The sequence below is a fragment of the Xenopus laevis genome, chromosome 7L (assembly GCF_017654675.1).
Source record: "Xenopus laevis strain J_2021 chromosome 7L, Xenopus_laevis_v10.1, whole genome shotgun sequence".
Classification (NCBI taxonomy): domain Eukaryota; kingdom Metazoa; phylum Chordata; class Amphibia; order Anura; family Pipidae; genus Xenopus; species Xenopus laevis.
Window position 1 is genome coordinate 9,074,780 of NC_054383.1, and position 15,366 is coordinate 9,090,145.

A 15,366-nucleotide genomic window follows, 5' to 3' on the forward strand; every position below is an offset into this window, starting at 1 on the left:
ATCTAGTAAGAACGAGGAATCTAAAAAAAATGGTGCACATGGAGGCAAAGTCACTGAAAAATGTTATTTCTAATAATAAGATTTGCCATTATTGTATGTTTTAATACTTGATACGATTATGTGGTCTGCATTCTATGGTTACATTTCTTGACACAATTATAGCCACCACTAAGAATGGTGGCTACAATAAAAAAATTTAAATTTATGTTTACAGAACAAGCAAAAATGTTGAATGCATCTTTCCAACCAGCACCTTGCACCATTTTGTTTGGAAAATTAGGTGTTATAACTTAAGAATATATTATACTAATTGCTGATAAAGTCAACACTTATTGTGTATTTGAGTGACAATGCTAAATGATTATTAAAATCCCCCTCTAAAAATATTAGTTTTGGGTTTTATGACTGTTGTAAACAAATACACATATTTTTTACCATAAATGCACTGCCAATCAGCTATTAACATTAATCATAAGCATTAAAACAAATTGAAATCACATGAGACAATGGGCTTTGTAGGGAGGGCTGGAAAATTATCAGAGAAAATATAATTTCCGTAGTGATTTGGTTCCTTTATTTTTGTGCTTTGCCATGCCTCAAAATAGAAAAGAAAGAAAAAAGTTTGTTCCTGTTCAGGATCCACATAACAATAAAAATCATTTTAGTGACAACTGGCACCGGAGGGTTATATTATTTCATTGTCACTTAATTTTAGAGTTTTCGGTCAATGTCAACTTTCCCCAGTGCAGTTTATCATTACATTGTCTTTAAACTCAGCAGTGGCTCAATAATTCATTGCCATCTAACTGCACATTATTTCATCGGTTCTGTGCCACCAAACAACAGAGTGGTAAGGAATCCTAATGAGTTTCACTAATTTTAGAAGGTTTTGTGATTCGTCTTTGTTAATGATAATGGTTTAGATGTTCCCATTGAGAATTTTACCATTGATACGCATCAATTAAATCTAACTTTAAAGTGATAATCCTTTTACATATATATCTATTTTGCAGATATAGGACCTATTATTTACAATGCCAGGGGTCTACAGTTTTCTGGATAATGGTTCTTTCTGTAATTTGGATCACCATAATTTAAGTCTACTAAAATGTATTTAAACATTAAATCAGTCCAATAGAATAGTTCTGCCTCCAGTAAGGATTCATTATATCTCAGTTGGGATCAAGAACAAGGTACTGTTTTATTATTACACAGAAAAAGGACATTTTTCAAAATTCTAATTATTTGTTCACAGTGGAGTCTATGGGAGATGACCTTTTTGGATACTGGGTTTCTTGATAATGAATGGCATAACATAAATATTATTATAAATATATAATAACATTTGTATTTATTCCAGTATGCTTTTGGGGAAAACAATTAACCAAAATGTTGAAAAAGAAAATTTAAATTGAATGGCAAGTCTCCTTCCTCTCTCAAAGCTGCAGTTCGAGCATTGGTTAAATTTGTACCACTCTTTATAAATCAGCATTCTGTTACAGAGTTCACAAGTATGAAGTCTACAGAAATGAGCAGGCCTGTCATGCTTTATGGCTGAAATGCAATCCATCTTTATAACTGTCCAGTAGTTATATATCCTGTTGGAAACAACATGTTTTCATTGCTGTGCTTTAATTACGATTGATATAGAAAAAAACTTAGCAAATGAGGCACAGCATTTTCAAAATACTTAAATATAGCAAAAGAGGTGCAACTAAATTGCCTAAATTGCCTTTGTCTAAGACTCCCTAGCTATAATCTTTTATACATCAACTTTTGTCCTCCTATTGTATTATAATACCCTAACCCAGAAAAAGTAGGGGGCATATCCAAATAAAAAAGCAGGAGTCACAATAATTTAGCATGGGTGGAGTCAAATAGAAGACCATGCTCCTCAACTCTCTTTCTCGATTTAAGAAACAGATAGAATAGAAAAAACATTCCAGCAATGGTATTATTTAGATACTGAGCTCAGTTTAGTAAAACCGTAGTGGTTGCTGACATAAGATAAAAAATGATGGATTGTAGGGGCTCAGATATAAAAATATATATATACATTCAATGCTTATTTGAGCATTTTATATATATATATATATATATATATATATATATATATATATATATATATATATATATATATATATATATATATATATAGCCACTCATCCTATGATTCTGTTAAAACCTGTTAGGTGTGAGTAGGTGTTTGGCTTGTATGGAATAGTGTATAGTATATTTATACATATTTAGAGCATGTGGATGCTATTTTGCTTGGTTATATCCAAAGCCAAAGACCTAAATTACGCTCTCTGACATGTCCTATTACTAAACTACCATAATCTGATTTTGTTATTTGCAGCACATTTATCAAGATAAACACGTGCAGTGAAGATAAAGAGAGCTTATTTACAATCTGGTGGTGGTGGGGGGCAAGGGAAAAAAGAAAATATATTTATCTTACTCTGACTTTGGTCTCATTAATAGAAGTAAGACTATGTTCATTCTGCTTATCTATAAAGCTGAGCTACATGTCTTTAACCTCTATGCAACATGTAATCTATCATTGCCTGTTTACCAGAAACTAAAGGGGCCATAATGATAACATGAAACTACAATATAATAAAATGTTAACAAAGATTTAAATAAACATTATTAAAAGATTTACGTTTTAAAAGGTCTTTATATTTTTCACTCCTTCTTTCTTTGTTCAGTGACTAATTTCCTTTATTCAAAGCATACTAAGCTCAAGCCTAATATTTGTTTAATTGCACTTACTAGTCTTGCTTATGCTACACTTTATGTTCTATTTATAAAGTTCAAATTAGTAACATTTTGTACTTAAAAGCAGCTTTCAAAATTTGGAATGGCTATTTATGACTGTTTATGAAGTCTTAAAAAGTTCTGGCCAAAGTGGAGTTAAGTTAAGTCAATGAAAGTGTAATAAAAATTTAATTGAACTAGTAAATTATTAAAATTTCATTTTTTGAAAAGCATTTTAATATTTGTGAATGCATTAATGACTAGTAATAACATATCAATATCAAGATTTCAATATATCAAGATTTCTTCGCACAAGTGGGATGTGCCAGCTGGAGAGTATTTTAAGCAAAGTTTAAGTTATTTATAAAAAGAGAAAAGTTTCTGTCAAATATGAAATTTCATGAATATGAAAAAGTTGGGAAAAAATGTGAAAAGGTATATATCGACTATTGATGAACAAAAACATGAATGAAATTGCAGAAAAGTTTGAGAAATAGTCAATTCTCAGTAAATGCATGTTTATTTTGTGCCAATGCGTTTTTGGCATTTTTTTTTCTGCACCTCAAAACTCATGTTTTTGTAGCAAAGCAAAATGCATGGCAAATGTCTCAAACAGTCTCACAAAACAAAATCAGGCAAAACAATTTTCTCATCCCTAATTTGGGCCTTTTCTGATTAACTCCAAATAGGGTTATATTTATAATCTACTTGTAGGTTAGGTATCATCTCTACAAATATGAGTTTTTATTTAAAGAAAACAGGAATATTAATATTAATTCTTCTTAGGCCATTGTATGAAATCAGCAGGTTAGCTTAGGCTTAGACTGCTTAGGCAATTTTTCTTCTTAAAACTATATTTGTATGCTTTGAAGCTAAACTGTATAGTAGCTTTGAATAATAATGTTTCTTCATTATCTATTTTTTTTATATGGTTCCTTGATCTGAGCACAAAGGATTAATCATCTGAAATATTTCAAACTTCATTCAGTTAAAAAAGTCATAGAAATAACATGGACTGCTGTGCTAATCTGTTTGGGAGGAAATGGTCACTGTTGTGCTAATTACCTTGAGCTGTAGACCAACCTAATCTCTCTGTACAGATCAGCTTCATTAAGAAAGTATGAAAGGTATGTGTGCCACTTAAAACAGCAGTGGCCTGTTTCTATTAATGATGTTTCTTAAGTAATGATCTGATAATGGAAAAATATTTCCAAATTAACAGCCTTTTCAGGGTTTTTTTGGCTACTCTTTCACACAAAATACATTGATTTGTTATGTCAGGAATAATTGCAAAACCCATTGAAGTTAATGCCTTTTTGACTACAATTATCTTTTGTGGTGGCTTTTTCCACACAAAATACACAATGGGGCACATTTACTATGGGTCGAATATTGAGGGTTAATTAACACTCAATATTCGACCATCGAAGTTAAATCCTTTGACTTCAAATATCAAAGTCGAAGGATTTACCGCATTTTGTTCGATCGAACGATCGAAGGAAAAATCATTCGATCGAACAATTAAATCCTTCGAATCGCACGATTCGAAGGATTTTAATCCATCCATCGAATGATTTTCCTTCAATCAGAAAATACTTAGAAAACCTATGGGGAAGGTGCTCAGTAGGTTTTAGGTGGCGAAGTAGGTGGTTGAAGTTTTTTTAAAGAGACAGTACTTCAACTATCGAATGGTCGAATGGTCGAATAGTCGAACGATTTTTATTTTGAATCGTTCAATTCGAAGTCTAAGTCGTAGTCGAAGGTCGAAGCCAATTCGATGGTTGAAGTAGCCAAAAAAAACCTTCGAAATTCGAACTATTTTTCATTCTAATCCTTCACTCGAGCTAAGTAAATGTGCCCCTTTATGTCATTATGGAGTCTTAGGGCATTTTTATGTGGCAATCTTTTCTCAGGCAATTTTTTCCATGCAGAATACAGACTTTTTTTTTTTACTTTTGTCATGTTTTGTATCTGTGTTTTTTTGAAGTGAAAATGTTTGTGTCAGTTTATAAAATTTCACAGGGAAACCTGCTGAAATTCTTTTCATCCCTAGCATTTTCAAATAATTTGAACAATTGTAATGAATGTATATTGGAAAACATAGAGCTTCCATGCCACTTAATTCTACCCTCCTTGAGCTTCCTATATGGATTATATCATACTGTGATTTTCATTAGAAATACTTATCAGAAAGGCCTATATGGGGTCACGTGGTCCTTGTCAAGATGCATGAAAACCTTCCACTAAATTATAGAAAAAGAAAACAATAGGACTCATGTAAGCAAAGTGCCCCACTAAACTATAAGAATATTAATATTTTCTTGAACAAAATGACATCTTAAAATAATAAAATATTAAATAAAATATTGTAAATAAATTGGAATTACAATGAAATTAGCTACTGTTTTTATAGAAGTCTTTATTAGGTTTATTTTCATAAAGGTAGCTATTACAATAAACATGTCCAAATAGAATTTTACATAAAATAACTTCAATCTTTAAAAATAAATCCTTTGCATAACAAATTGCTCTTTATATGTGTGATCCCAAGTAAGTAAATTAAATTGCAATCCTGGCATAACTCTCAATTATTTTGCCCATTAACTTTGGCTAATTGAAATGGGGTAAGCAGAATTTTCATAATTTATATAATCATAGCTTTAATCAGTAAAATTTACCAGTTCCCACATAACTTATTTGATTTGCATAAATTAGAACAAACCCTGTTTTTTATTCAGGAGTGTTCTTCCAATAAAAACATTATGTACAGTGATTTATACACAGTACACTACTTAAATTAGATGTATAATAAAAAAATCAAGTCTTACAATACTTTTTCACAGATTTTTTAAGCAGTGTTCTTCTAATAAAAAAAAAGATTATATACAGTGATTTAAATACTGTACCATACTTATATTAGATTCATAATAAAACAAATGGAGTCTTAGGTGGTAATTTATCACAATCCAAACATTTCTGATTATTTAATTAATAAAAGTCAGACCAAACTAGAATACACAATTTACCTTATTTATTATTAAAAAAAGCATGATTTAAAAATCGAGAGGAAATACAAATTGTAAGGGTATTTTTTTTTAGATTTTTTTTCCTGAATTGCTCGATTTTTGCAGGCTTTTTCTCAAAAAGTTCTAATTTTTTTAAATTTTTGCCCCAAAGGCCGCTAATTCAGGAGCAGACCACAGAAAATTCCAAATAGGATAGGGATTCCCACTGACTTATATACAATCTCAGCATGTTTGAGATGGCAGATTTTTGGATTCAGACTTTTTTCCATATAAAAAATCTTTAAAATTTGGATTTTATAGTTAAAAAAGCTTGAATTTTTCAAGTTATTGGCATTCGGACTTTAATAAATAACCCCCTTAGAGTCTTTTCAGTTTTCACTGATTTACAGTATTATTGTAGCTATGATTTTAATTTACTTCATTCTGGTAAACTGCTCAACTAAATGTATTGCATTATCTCATATAATTAATAAATATTTAATGGGCCATAAGCCCCTCAATTTAATTTCTTTGTAAGAACTTAAATGTAATATACTTTTCTGCTGAATTCATATATACTATGGTCCCCAAATTATGGTTGAGTCAATGGGAAAGCAAAATCACATGCATTTTTAACTCAGTATACTACTAAATACATGCCTCACATGCTACATGCTACCACTGTCTTTTCAATAGAAAAAAATTGCCTCCCATGTTTTGCCAATTTCTTAAAAACATGTCTGTGATTTTTGACATTACCTCTGGTCCAGTATCTACTAATAAATCCGACCACCAACAGTTAAAATGTCTTGATGGTCAAATCCCAATGTTTGATGTGGAAGGAGAGGGGGGATAATATTATACAAGCAATTTTCTTGTCTACGACATGGATTATTTGTTGCATATGAAACTGACCGTGTAGTGAATTTTTGCTGCAATTTCTTGAAACAGAAATTTGGTGCAAAACCGTACATGGCAAAAAAAACTCACACATCACTATTGGCAGAATGTTAGGGGCAGATTTATGAAAGTGTGAAATTAGAGCTCACCCCCAGAACAATTTCTATGATATTTTTTAAAAGTGTATTGGCGAATAATCAGTGGGTAAGAAATACGCTTCTAAAAATCTCATAGGAATGAAGAGAAAGTGGGTGAGTTTTTCTGTGGTGAGCTCTAATCTCACACTTTGTTTGTAATAAAATTACCTACGCGGCAGGGGTCGGCCGTCGCTCCACCAGCGGGGACGCCCGTCGCGTGGCTCTTCGGCGCCATCTTGATTCTCCTAGGGCGTGCGCGGCGCGCCTGCGCGCCTTTTAAAGGTACAGGCGCGCTGGCGTGATTGCGCCAGCGCGTATTGATGCTCGTTTTGGCGCAAATTTTGAATGTATATAAGGCCCATTCATACTCCCAGCCAGTGCCCATGATAGAACTTGTTTCTTGTGGTTTCCTGAGCCTAGTGCATCTGATCTGAATCTTGTCTGTCTGATAACCTGTGTTTGACCCGGCCTGTATCCTGACTACTCTGAACTCTGTATCCTGACCTTGGCCTGCCTACGACATCTCTCCTGCTTAACCCTTTGATTGACAACCCGGTTTTGACCCTTGCCTGCCTGACGATTCTGATATCCGCCTGCCTCGACCCAGCCTGTCTGACCTTCCTTCTGCCTAATCCTTTTGTACCGTGACCTTCAGCCCAAAAGACTTTGCTAACAGCCGTGCCCCTTCGCCAGCCAGAACATCTCGCCTTGCACCCCTCGCAAAGTCCAGGTGGCACCCAAGTAAGCTGAGGACTCCTCCCGAAGCCCAACGGTGGTCACACTACTGGTGAAGCCGAGCCGAGACAAGGGCGCTTGGCATTTGTTCTGGTATCGGGTGCCGGCTGTGACATTGTTAAAGTTTCCACTTAATGTATGTATAGTTATGAAACTAAATAATTTATCTGTGACTATGATGTACGATGTACTAAAACATTTCACCTACTTACACTGGTCACCAGATTGAATGATTTGATTTGAGTTTCTAATAAATTCTCATATTATCTATATAATACAACCTCTATGTTTTGGTTCCAACTATAAGCTACAAATACTTGTAAATGTCACCACTGAATTTGACACAACCGTAAAAAAGTATCACTAAAGTCAGAAGAAATACTTGTACTTTTATATATTTTTCATTATAAACAAATAGAGCAAACACTAAATAAAAGAGCTTTGTACAGAACCTACCTCCAGAGAATAAAGGTCAAATGAAAAGAAAATAAGTATAAATGGATTTCAGTTCAACAAAAGATCTTTTTCACATATGATTTTAAAGCCACATTTTGGAGATAAAATACATATGAAGCATGGAGCCAGTAATGAAGGGAAAATAATGATTCAATAGAAATGACATTTAAAAATGAATTTAAATTCAATGAATGACCTAAAAAAAAGGTTAATATAGTAGCTAGAAAAATTGGGACCTTTCTACTAAATGCAGCTAACAAGTATGCATGGGTTGTATTTAAATAAAATGTTTCTAAATTTCAAGTTCAGCCCAATGAATTATTTAAGGTAGTCCATACTAATATTCACTATCCTAAAAGTAAAACAATTTGCAGGCCAAAACATTCTCTGTTAGCAAAAGCAAGCTTTCTCTCAGGATTTATGAAGAGAATAACACTTTCACAGCAAATGAAGTGCAACTTACTTTTCGAAGCAGCTCGTAGATTATATTTAGTCACTTCCATCGAGTCTGCTTGGATTCTGAGCATGTAGCTTGTTGTGTTTTCATAGTCCAATGGCTTTGCAACAGTGATAGCCCCAGTGCTGTTATCAATGGCAAATATTCCTGCATGAAGCGTATAAAGAAGATAGTGAACATTTTCAATGTTCAGCAACCAAGAACACAACATATTGGCACAAGCTGCTATTTTCAACCTCTGTGATATGATACATTTTATAGTGTTATACTGTCTGCACATAGCACATAATGATTGGTCAGATTGGATGACTGAATTATATATAATGCCTATTTAATGGTTATAGTGCCGGGGTCTACTACCTTTTTTTAGCCGTGAGCCACATTCAAATGTAAAAACAGTTGGGGAGCAACTCAAGCATGAAAAATGTTCCTGGATGGTGCAACATAATTGCAGTGACTCGTCATGTGGACTGGCAGGCTACAGGAGGCTCTGTTTGGTAGTACACCTGTTTTTATGCATAGTTACATAGTTAAGTTGGGTTGAAAAAAGACTAAAGTCCATCAAGGTCAACCCTTCCGAAGGATGCACCCACTGAAACTATATATACCAATATCTATATTCATTGTAGATTTAGGGGCACATTTACCTAGGGTCGAATATCGAGGGTTAATTAACCCTCGATATTCGACCTTCGAAGTAAAATCCTTCGACTTCGAATATCGAAGTCGAAGGATTTACCGCTATTCCTACGATCGAAGGAATAATCGTTTTGATCGAACAATTAAATCCTTCAAATCGAACGATTCGAAGGATTTTAATCCATCGATCAAAGGATATTCCTTCGATCAGGAAATTGTTAGGAAACCTATGGGAACCTTCCCCATAGGCTAACATTGGCCTCGGTAGGTTTTAGGTGGTGACCTAGGAGGTCGAAGAAATTTTTAAAGAGGCAGTACTTTGACTATCGAATGGTCGAATAGTCGAACGATTTTTACTTCAAATCGTTCGATTCGAAGTCGAAGGTCGAAGTAGCCCATTCGATGGTCAAAGTAGCCATATTCGAAATTCGAACTTTTTTTCCTCTATTCCTTCACTCGAACTAAGTAAATGGGCCCCCTAGTATCACTATAGCCCTGGATACTTTACTTGTCCAGGAAATCATCCAAGCCCCTTAAAGGTGTTAAAAAAATCATTTGGCAGGGCATTCCAAAACCTTACTGTCCTTACTGTGAAGAACCACCTACACTGCTTCAAATTAAAGTAATGATTATGACTCATTACTTTATAAATGAATGTGAGTTGATCAGTCTGCTGATAAAGAAGTGGTAGAAGAGGAGCCTCTAAGGTCAACAGCTGACCAAGAAGCAGTATAGGAGGCACCTCTAATTCACATCATGTGCAACCAGAATGGCCAGTTCCTTCACCAGTTAACTTTGTGTTCTAACATTTTCCACATTTTCCATTTTTTTTATATAATCTCATTTCATGCACAGATGAATGCAAACAAACACACACACACACAAAAACAATACTTTAGAATAACTTGAAATTACAAGATTATGTTTGCGGTGGGACATTTATGGGGCTCAGCGTTTAACTATGATTTAGAACTAAGCCATAAAGCACAGGCAGAATGGGGAAGAATCATCTCTAAAATCATCTCTAAAAGGGGTCATGTTGATTTCTAAGAAATCATTTGTACATTATTTAACCCCTCGATTGCACATATTGCCAAAGCGTCATTCACTCTTCTACCTAAAAATTATTGTTTTAATTAATGAAAGAAAATGTAATTCTAATCAACATTCCAAGTATATTAAAAATCTGCAATAATTTTAAAATTATTTCTAAATATAGGCTGTTTACATTCTCTGCAGTTCATGTTCTGTATTATGGCATAAAGGTTGCTATGTAGAGTCCTGAGCTCCTCTAGGGACCACTTTGCATTGGAGATAACAGATAAGCTATTTGGATGAAAATGGCTTTAGTACTTAGGCCAATAGCACACAAAAGAGATGCCTATTCATGACGCCTGTCATTAAGATGAATAGAAACCTGAAACGGCCCGAATGGCAGACAATGCATACAGCTATGGAGCATTTCTCTGCCGGTAAAAAAAATGTTGCGTATGGCATTCAACTTATGGGCTGATAAACAGGTTCAAATGTCCTTTATTATTCTCTTGGCACTCTTGTAAGACTCCTTATAATGATGGAAATAATAATCTATAAATCTAGATAGAGTATATTTTTTATGTTACTATCATTTAAGCGCAGTTGTTGGTAACTAGGGATCATTTATTATGACCCTTGATGCAAGTGGAAGGTTATTGCAAAAACATATGTTATATATATATATATATATATATAATCCAATGCAAATAATAAACTTATGTTAAATGAGTTTCAATTCACTGGGATTTCTATTCAATTAAATGTCAGGGTTCGTGCCAAAGCAAGATGGCAACATTAATCATTTCTGGCGTGTATGTGCAAACGGCTTCTCTTTATTTGCTAAATGAATCCCTTACCCCAATTGTACCTTTCTTTTATCTGATGCTTTCCTTTTCTCCTTTCTCCTTCCTCCCCAGAGAAATTTCATGAAACAATGACAGCTATTCCGCTGCTTTCTAAGCTGATTTCAAACACAAATTATATAGAACAGGAAGAAAAAGAAAGCTAATTCCATTTCTAAGGATGATTCCTCATGTGCTAGAAAATTGCAGTTTGAAAGTTTGAAAACTGAACAAAGCTTCTTCAACCCAGGGGTTAACTGTAATAAAGCGCTTATGGTTAGTAGGGTGTCAGCCACTCACCATGCCCAAATGACTTCACATTTCCTCAACTGGAGAATGTTCAATAGACCCACTGGTTACACTTGTGCCCACTTACCCTGATCGTTTCCTGAGACAATTGAATACACTATAGTTTGATTCAACACAGCAGCTGTTACCACAGTTACAACTGATCCAAGTAGGGCCAATTCACTGACAGGAGGGGGCCTGTAAGGAAAAAAAAATATGTTTATTATCACATTTAATTATAAAATATTAAACAAATATTCACTGATTTCAGTTAACCTTTAGAGATTGATGCCCTTCAAAAATGCATGTAAAAATAGGGAATGGAGCTGTATATTGCTGGCCTGAATATAGAAACCAATATCGAGTTATCACACAGTATGTTGTTATTGATGAAACCAATCATATAAAAAGGGTAAATTCTGCACACACAATGAGCTACAGGCTCTGTTTATAAAGTATCAAAGTGGGCAAGCCACAAATGCATGAGCCAAGAGCAGCAAAATTGGGGGGCAGAATACCATCTTCTGGCCGCATCATTACTGGAACTGGATAGGAAATTTTGACAATGGTTTGAATCTCGTGTCAACCCAGTTGGTGCAAGAGATTGCAATGGGCCTGAAGAAGCAGAGCCCCCAGGGAAAGCAGATTGATGCAAGGATTTTAAGTTTTGGGAAGGGGAGTTGAGGGGGTGCAGGGGGTCAGGTGTGTAAGAGAGGGGTGCAATCAGGGGGGGTCAGGTGTGGGGGGGTTGGGTGCAAGTGGTGGGGGACCTAGGGGCATTGTGAACTCTGGCCCTGAAAGTGGGTAATTTTTAAAGTATCATTGTGTCTCCCTTCAAGGAGCTGCAAGTTCGTATCAGCATATATGGGTGGAAGTACCTTATGTTAATAATTTAGTATTTCTTTAATTCTATGCTCATACAGTTATAATTAAAGGGCAACTATCACAAAAGGTCCTTAGGAAGAACAGCCCACTCTTGGTGAGGGAGGCCATCCTGTGGCACATGCATGGTTGCCCAGGGCTCACATAACAATAGAAATGGCAACATGCATGTACATATTGACCAAACCAGGACACTCTCTCATTCTACATGTGCATTTGCCTAGCATGACTGCCTCGTCAGGAGTGGACTAGTCCTGAAAAAAAAAAAGTGTCCCGATCGAGAATTTGACTCTGTTAGCAGTGGGTACCAGTGGGCAAAACAGAATTTTTGTATTATGTGCTATTTAATATGTTTAGAAAAGAAAAGAACATGTAAAAGGCAGAAACATGTTATCCGTGTTCCACCTGAAGAATCTTGTGTTCTCTGGCATTCTGTGTGCACAAATATATTCATTATTATGAAACGCTGACCTTCAAACATTGCAATTCTGTACGTTTTTTAATGTTAAGTACATTTCAATATAAAGAAATTCTTTATATTATTAATTAATATTAATACTGATGTTATCCTTCACCTGACAAGGTTACATCTACTATACACCTAAGGGTATTCCAACCTGAACATAATAATACTAATGGATTTGCAGTTGAATGAGGCTGACCTGCCGCAGTATAACTCTCCCTGTTCTAATGATGTTATTATAGTAAATGCTCTACAGAAAATAATTTTAACATTGCCTAATTGTATGAAATGGCATAGCTGGTAAAAATGTTTCTAGAAGGAAAGTATATACATAACAAAAAAAAAATCCTTTCTTAATCCAGGTAAGATTCTTTGAACTAGGGAACATCAGTGATATAAAATAAAGGGTCAATTGTAAACACTGAATCTACAGCACTTATAATGTAGTCATTTATTCCAGCCTTAAATACCCAGTATGGGATGAATGATACAAAAAAAAAAAAAAAGACCAAACTAACCCCTTTTTAATATTTCTGTAATTTTTATGGCAGATTTGTTAATAAGTAAAAATAGTAATAAAACTGCAATGTTTGTAAATCAAGATAAAATTGCAACAAATCAGCATACATTAGTTTGCAAAAGTTGCCCTTTTTAGTATGCATAGACTTTACACAAGAAGTTACATAGTTCCATAGTTAGATCAGTTGGGAAAAAGTCCAAAGTCCATTAAGTTCAACCCCTCCAAATAAAACCCAACATCCAGACATACACACACACACACACACAATGACCCCTCCACACACTCACATAAACTATATATACTACACTAAATACAGATTTTTGTATCACAATAGCCTTTGATATTATGCTTGTCCAGGAAATCATCCAAGCCATTCTTAAAGGCATTAACAGAATCAGCATCACAACATCACTCGGCAGTGCATTCCCCAACCTCACTGTCCTCACTGTGAAGAACCACCTATTCTGCTTCTTATGAAAGTTCTTTTCCTCTAGTCAGTGTCAGCCCGAGGCACCAGGGGTCCACCCAAAAACCTTGGACAAGGGGCCCACTCATAGTACTAATACTCTTCTTCTCCTCACTCAACCCCTAGACTATTTTCTTTACATACTATAATCTATTATTCCAACTATTGAGCCTCTTTGTTCTCATAGAAATAAAGAATGGCAATGAAATAGGCCAAATGTTTTCCTGGTATCCCAGTGGGCCAGACCAACACTGCCTCTAGTCTGAAGGGGTGGCCTCTGGGACTTTATTTGCTTTAATGGCCACAGAATGACACTGCCCAGAATTAGACAACTTGTTATCTACAAAAAACCCTAGATCCTAGATGGAAAAGCAAAGGACCAAGTACAGAGCCCTGTGGTACTCCACAAACAACACTAGTGACCAACTCTATCAGATCTACACTATCAAGGCAACAAAATGGAGTTCAAACCCAAATGATGAAAACCCTCTGAACTTATTTGGCTGGGCCACTATACTCTGCTACAAAACAAGCTGATATGGAAGCAAATAGAAAAAATGCAATAGCATTAACACTGGGGGAATTCAATATGTGAGAAAAAAATATTCCTAATTAATAAGTTATTTTGACCCAGTCAGCAACAGACATTGATGAATTGATTTCTAATAGCTCTAAACTTTGCTTAATCCCAAACAAGGATTCAACAAGGTTGTTATATAGAAAATAGTTTATTGTTAAATAAGGAATAAGCCGGGGTCATGTGCATGAATCAAACAATAATTCTGCTCTTAGTACCACTTAAACATCCGGCTTATTGCATCAAATCTAACCTGGAGGCTAATTCTCCCGACGAATCCTGGATTTTCATTAGGGTAAAATGAAGAGGCAATTATACTGATGATTAGATAAAATAAACTAGCACATGGAAAACTGTCCAAATGTTGAAAAGCAAACACTCTCTATAATCTGTCATTGTGTAATTAGATTGGCTTTATCTTCTGTTTTTTTTCCCCTTTAATGTGAGCTATGGTGAAACATAACATGAATACCAAAGAAACAACGTGAAGCAACTTGAAAAATATTTTATCAGAATGACACAGTAAATGTTCCCAAGCGGAGAATAAAATCCAACCTGCCAACACTTGTCTTCACAGTGAAGTCACTGCACGCTAAAAAGAGGAGGGGGAGCTGAATCCTGTAGCAACTACAGAATAGTGTCGTTTTTTTCAGCAGAACCAAAAATGATACTTTAATGGGCAACATTTTTTTGAGAATTCTGTTGTTTGAATGTTTATCTTTAGCAACATCTGTGGGAATATTCCCACTATTTAACCCTAGTTAAATAGGGTGGTACAATTTCAGCTATGACTTTAGCAAAAACTTTTCACTTTTTTTTCTTTAAACTCTCCACTTTATAGACATAAATTAATTTGTAGCTCCTACAATAATGTGTGTGAATGTCCTTAAACTAAATACAGGTATTGGATCCGTTATAATTAAGACATTTCCGAATTACAGGACGTCTTCCACAGACACAATTTTTAACAAATAATTCTCATTTTTTAAAATGATTTCCTTTTTGTCTGTAATAAAAAAACAGTAGCTTGTACTTAATCTTAACTGATATATAATTAACTGATAACTGATAATATAATTACTTGTGAAATAGCGAGAATTTCGTGAAACAGTACCGGCGTCTCGTTTTTTGACACCGGCGTCCATTTTTGCAAATTTACTCGCTAGCGGGAATTCGCCGCAAATTCGCGCCTGGCGAATAAATT

General features: G+C 34.8%; 1 protein-coding gene across 1 annotated transcript in view; it reads right to left on the minus strand.

The window, feature by feature from the left end:
- LOC108695740 (protocadherin-15-like) overlaps positions 1-15,366 on the minus strand; it is a 555,442-nt gene that overhangs the window by 95,482 nt on the left and 444,594 nt on the right. The window contains exons 25-26 of the mRNA XM_041570198.1: positions 11,343-11,452; positions 8,457-8,597 (exon numbers count right to left, since the gene is read on the minus strand). Of these exons, the coding sequence (XP_041426132.1) occupies positions 8,457-8,597; positions 11,343-11,452 (251 nt within the window). The remainder of the gene's footprint in view (positions 1-8,456; positions 8,598-11,342; positions 11,453-15,366) is intronic.